The following is a 6,000-nucleotide window of genomic DNA, read 5'->3' as shown; positions in this document are numbered from 1 at the left end:
ACCGCGGGCCCCTCGCCGGGAGACACGGAGCGGAGCTGCTGCCCTGCGGTGTTCCGACTGCATCCCCTGATGGCTGCCCGCCTCACCGTCCCCTCAGGCAGCGGGCGCGAGGCGGGCGGCTACGGCCTCGCGGCCCCCCCTAACCCCCGCCAACGGCCTCTGCGCGCGCACCGCCCCCCAGCTGGACCAGCAGCATCACGTCATCCCGCGAGCCCAGAGCGCAGGCGCAGCATTGCGGTTCCCCTGCCCGGGCCGCCCCCCTGCAGGAACAGCTGGGGGCTGTACCCACAATGCCGTGCGGCGCTGCCCGCTCCGCTCCATCATGGAGGCGGCCGGCGCAGCTGGCGCAGCTGGCGCAGCCCCGCCGCCCGCCGCCGCCCGGCCCCGCACCCCCTGAGCCCCGCGCACCCCTCGGGCTCCAGCATGAGCGGCGGCAGCGGGGGCGGCTCCTCGGCACCCGGCCGCTTCGCCGACTACTTCGTCATCTGCGGGCTGGACACCGAGACCGGGCTGGAGCCGGACGAGCTCTCCGGTGAGTGGCCGCGGGGTCGGGGGGCGGCGGCCGTTAATGGTGGGCTCTGTGGCGGCGGCGGCGGCGGGACGGCAGCTCTGGAGGCGGGGTCCGGCCTCGCCTCCTCCCCTCCCCGCTCCGCCGACCCGTCTCGGGCGGCCCCGGGGCACTGCGGGGGGAGCCGCGGGGAGCCGCCGGCGTCCTCCGCCGCCCCCCGCCCCGGGCAGCGGCGCTTGTTCCCCGCGCCGCCGGCGCCTCGGGGTCTGTGCAGCTGCCCGGAGAGCTTGGCGTGCAGAAATGCCCGGCTGTGCACAGACGTGTGGTTCCAAAAGTGTGCCCAACTTCTTGAAAAACCCAAGAAAGTTCCTCTTTTAAACGGCCTTTCCGAAGTGAGGGTTGCGTGGGGGCGGTGGCATTGTTTTAGATCATCTCTGTCTTAACAGCCATCTGCCGCGCTCTTGTTGGAGCTGGGTTACGTTTACCAACTTTTAGTCAGGCTCTTGGGCGTTGGGAACACGCAGGTAATCTTAATGAATCAGATTCTGGAGAGAAAGCGAAGACTTCTTGCTTGTTCTCTGTTGAGTTTTGTTGTTGCATAGGATAAGGGTTCTCTTCCAGCAGCAGCTGGAAACAGATCGGGTCAGGAAGTAATTACTCTGTTAGATGAGAATGTTCACACCAAATACACAGCGAAACCCTATCAGTCTGTCCCACAACACTGTGTCAAACCTGTCTTTTTAAGGTTAAAAAAATCTGTTCTTTGTTTTAGCAGCACCTTGTTTCAGCTTTAGTTTCACTGTACTGGCTTCAGTTAAATTAGATTGTTGCTTAGCATCTTTAACTGTCCAGGAAGATATAGGAATGCGGTGGTGAAAACCTGACCTAACATCAGTACTTATTTCGTGTATTTGAGCTTATAACTTGACCAATGATATGTTTTCTCTCCCCCCCCCCCCCCCCCCGGCTTTTTTTAAATTAGCTTGCTTTTATAAGATGTCATGAGGGTTTTTTTTACATCGTTGTGTTTAACCCCTCCCCCCCAAATAAACACTTGTTTCATGTAGAGCGAAGTTTTTGTTATTAGAACTGAATTCTTACACTGAACTCTCCTGAACTTTGGCTAAGATGAAAATTTTCTTTTTTTTTTTCTTTTAATGACTTCAAACAAAATTTTTCATGGGTTCCTCATGCTGAGCAGTACCTTACCCTAAGAGAATTCATGTTTGACTAACGTTAAAATAACTGTAGACTACAACTTGAGTCTTGAAGAGTGAATACAGCGTAACAGTCTGCTCTATAATGGCACTTTAAATTACAGCATCAATTTAATTTAAGAAATCAAGGAGAACAAAATGCAATACAATTTCATTGAAGGATATGTGAGGTTCCACAGATTTTTCCTGATTAAATCACAAGTGAACAACGTTTCTGGATTGAAAACAGTTTCTGATGTTAATTTTATTATTCATTTACTATATATCTATTTGTGTAACATAGTGCAAGGCACACTCAGTAATGCTCCCTGATCTCGATAGGAATATGAATAACTCTCCTCACATAATTAAATTTAAAACCAGCAGTGTATTACTTTGAGCTAGCTATCTAATAGAAAACTGGAAGACATCAGTGCCTTTTAAAAAATATTCTGTCTGAGTGTGCAGGTCTGAAAGCTGGAGCGTGGTGTTTTTTCTGTATTTGCTTTCCTGGTCAAGGACTACATCTGTAGTATGTAAAACTGTGGTGTGCAATGTATCTCGGACTCTGCTATTCCACCATCATACTGTAATGGCGTTGCTTGTGACAAGGTGTGGGTTTGGGGGGAGAATAGGTTTTGGTATTCGTGGGGGAGACTGATTTTTGCGTGATTTGAGGAAAGGGTTTGAAAAAAGGGGGGGGGAACAAGGGGGAGGAGGATAAATTTATGATAATGTCACAGTATATGAGCTAGCTGGAATTCCGGTGCATTTTCTTGAGTTTGTTGTGTTATTAATAATGCACGATAGTGTGACTGATAATGCTTTCAAATTCTGTCTTAGGTTATAGCCTTCTCCAGTGTCCACTGATATAAATGGAAGGGGCCTCTGTTGATTTCAGTGGGTTTTGGATAAAGCTTTGAAACACTTTGTACTTCCTGGAAGGCTTTCTTGTTTGAATGAAAGGGTTATTGTGCGCTGTTTCCCCCCCCCCCCCCTTCTTATTTCTGTGCTGAAAAATAGGTTCTGAATCCTTGTACTGTTGAAACAATTTGCTTCCTAAGTGTCCATTGTTGGAAGGGAGGCGCTGGCACTTCAGCTGGAGGGTGCAGGGCTGGGGGAGCGGGGTGCTTCCCCCAGCACCGCGGGTCTCTCCAGGGCTTTCCTGCGTCGGGGCTGCCGGAGCTCAGCCTGGCATGATGTCATCGCTACCCCACCGCCGCAGGGAACTGGCGGTCGCTGCCAGGGCCTCCGGGGACGCTGCCGGCAGACTTTGTTCTCACCAAGCTAATGAAACTGTGTATTTCAGGTATTCAACCTTAGTATTGATGATACCCCGTTTTCTGCAGACTTGTAAATGAAGCGTAAGATCATGAATTGATGCTCAGTCTAGTTACTTCGCTTGGAGAGACACCTCTGATAGCATTTTTCCTTTGTTGCTAGCTTACTAAACAGCACAGCTGTAACACTTTTTTCCTGAAAAAGTTGGCCGACTGATGGAATATGCACAGTATATGTATATATGTTTATTTTCTTTTAACATAGCGAGAAATACTGTACTTAGGACCTTGTAGTTAGCATGGGTTAAAGATAGCATGTTCTCTATTGCTAGGGCTTTTTTATCCCCAAATTGAAGTGATCTGGTTATCTGGGCATGCTTTCTTATTTTGATAACTGTGTTTCCACTGGGTGACCTGTTAAAGCAGATAGAAAATATTTACAAGGTCATAGTAAAACAAAACAAACAAACAAAAAACCCAACACTGGATGAAGTCTTCATCCAGCGTCAGTTGCCAGGCTGGACAAGAGAGGAGCTGAGGCGCATTTCCACATTTCCAGATGGTATTGATGTGCCAGAAGTGATGACAGAAATCTCTTAAGTGTGCTGCAGAGGTCTGTTACGGATACATTTCCTTCACAGAGGAAATCACAGAATGGTTGAGGTTGGAAGTGACCTCTGGAGGTTGTCAGTTCCAGCCCCCCTGCTGAAGTAGGGCCACCCAGAGCCAGTTGCCCAGGACTGCGTCCAGATGGCTCTTGAGTATCTCCAAGGATGGAGACTCCACAACCTCTCTGGGCAACCTGTGCCAGTGCTCCGTCACCCTCACGGTGAAAAAGTGTTTCCTGATGTTCAGATGGAACCTCCCGTGTTTTAGTTTGTGCCCATTGCCTCTGGTCCTGTCATGGGGCACCCCTGAAAAGAGCCTGGCTCCGTCCTTTTTGGACCCTCTTCAGGTATTTATATACATTGATAGATTCCCCCCTGAGCCTTCTCTTCTGCAGGCTGAACAGTCACAGTTCTCTCAGCCTTTACTCATATGAGAGATGCTCCAGTCCCTTAATCAACTTTGTGGCCGTTTGCTGGATGGCCATGCAACTCTCTCCACTATGTCCATATCTGTCTTGCACTAAGGAGTGCAGGACTGGGCACAGTACTCCAGGTGTGGCCTCACCAGTGCTGGGTAGAGGGAAAGGATCACCTTCCTCAACCTGCAGGCAGTGCTTTGACTAATGCACCCCAAGATAGCATTTGCCTTCTTTGGAGCAAGGACACGTTGCTGGCTCATGGTCAACTTGGTGTCCGCCAGGAAATAATGAAATACATCAACTACCAAAAATCTTCTGTGTGTAATATAATCTATCATAATGCTGCAACATTATGATGGGATTTCTTAATTTAGGTTGTATGACTGTGCCCCGGAAAGGTAATGAGAATGAAGTCGTGCCTCATCTCATTTTTCAGCTGGACTCTCTTATCTGTTGAGTTAGTTAGATGTGATCTGAATGATGGTGGCAATACTTGCACTACGTGGAACTGTTGGAGTTTTTGTTCTATGTTCTTTTTCACTAAAGATTTTGTTTTCTTTTCCTCCTCTGTGGTGTGTTAGTTTTTAACAATCACTTGTCAATGGAGTTTGTTTGTTATGGAGTGGTAAAACAAAGGATCAACTTGCCATTGCGTTACATATATGTGTAATTGTAGTCTGGGAGTTGCTATTACAAAACATGGAACCAAGACCCAAATATCTGGACAACATATTCTAATCTAAGATTTTCCATTGCATATGCCTTAGTAGTCTTCAATGTCATATCATAAAGATGATAATAGTTATTTCAGAAATAACAGTGTTACAAAGGAGAAATAGTTTAAAAAAAAAAAAGAAAATGCTTATAATCTGTGAAGAAAATATCGATGACTTAATAATAGAACTGTTTTTAAAAAAATCTTATTCTGGAAGACTAAGGTCAGTCACCTGTATTTCTTTCTGCCTTTCTTCCCAGTCTGAGCTGGTCTTTTAAGGTTTGGTCCAAAAATTAATCTATTCAGTAGATGGACTTATGTTCCTTTTGCCAAGGTCCTTATCATGGTGCTTTGAGTTGTCCATCTGATCATGAGCTCCATCCTTAAAGGAGGATGAAAATGAGTGTTAGGTAAAGCCAATGTGTCCAGGAAATATCCTTCCTGTAGACACCCTTCATGTGCCTTTTCAGAATCCCTATTAGATCTCCTTTCAGTCTAGTATATGGTGATGTAGTACCATTTTAATTATTCTTCATCTCTCATACCATTTTTGTGTTTTGTTTTTAATGATGTTGAGTCAAGATCTCTGTGTGTAGATTATGTAGCATAACAGGACTGGTTATGAGTAAGGCATCTATATGCTGGCACAGTAGCCACTTTATTGGTGCTGGTGTGTGAAATTCTAAAGGAGGATACATGGTGTGTAGTTTTCACCTAGCTCCACTCAAAATGAATCTGACAAACTGATATTAGAGCCAGTGTTTCTCCTGACCAGTAAGGTAGAAATGTTGTCTCACCTCATCCCTCTGTCTGTAATTGAAGTGTCGTTATTTTTCTCTTTTGTTGGCTTCAGATTTAAAATGACAGCTTATCTTCATACATTTCCTGTTGGTAGGGTTTATTTTAACAGCATTCTGTATCAATATAAACTCTTAAATATGGGTGTGATGAAATGGTTGAAGGCGTTTGTCACATCTATAAACCAATAAATTGCTTAGTATTTCAGAATTGGGGTAGTAGTTTCCTTTGTGGTAGTCCATGTAGCAATGCTGTTATCAGCACCTGTGTTAGTTTCCAAGTTCAACAGATTTAAATAGTTGCAGGCTTTTCTTTTGCCTCAGAGGTATTTGTAAGGGGTAGCTAAAGGGAAGGAGGAGGAAGAAGAGAATCTTAATTTAAATTAGCAGATATAATTTTCTGACTGATGTTTGACCTGTTTTGTGTTTTCCTCTTTCGGGCATTTTTATCTTGGAATTAAGGCATGGCATTTGGGG

At 46.1% G+C, this 6,000-nt stretch overlaps 1 protein-coding gene across 7 annotated transcripts in view; it reads left to right on the top strand.

Moving 5' to 3' along the window:
* Positions 1 to 267: 267 nt before the first annotated feature.
* DENND5A (DENN domain containing 5A) overlaps positions 268 to 6,000 on the top strand; it is a 72,524-nt gene continuing 66,791 nt past the window's right edge. For 5 of the 7 annotated variants that reach the window (XM_030038832.2, XM_030038827.2, XM_030038831.2 and 2 more), the window contains exon 1: positions 269 to 532. In XM_030038832.2, the coding sequence (XP_029894692.1) occupies positions 424 to 532 (109 nt within the window). In that variant the 5' untranslated portion in view covers positions 269 to 423. Of the gene's footprint in view, positions 533 to 6,000 lie in introns of all 7 variants that reach the window. The other 2 variants (XM_030038830.2, XM_030038826.2) reach the window with 1 other exon arrangement.

Source organism: Aquila chrysaetos, chromosome 16 (assembly GCF_900496995.4).
Source record: "Aquila chrysaetos chrysaetos chromosome 16, bAquChr1.4, whole genome shotgun sequence".
NCBI lineage: Eukaryota > Metazoa > Chordata > Aves > Accipitriformes > Accipitridae > Aquila > Aquila chrysaetos.
This window is presented reverse-complemented; position numbering and strand designations above follow the sequence as displayed.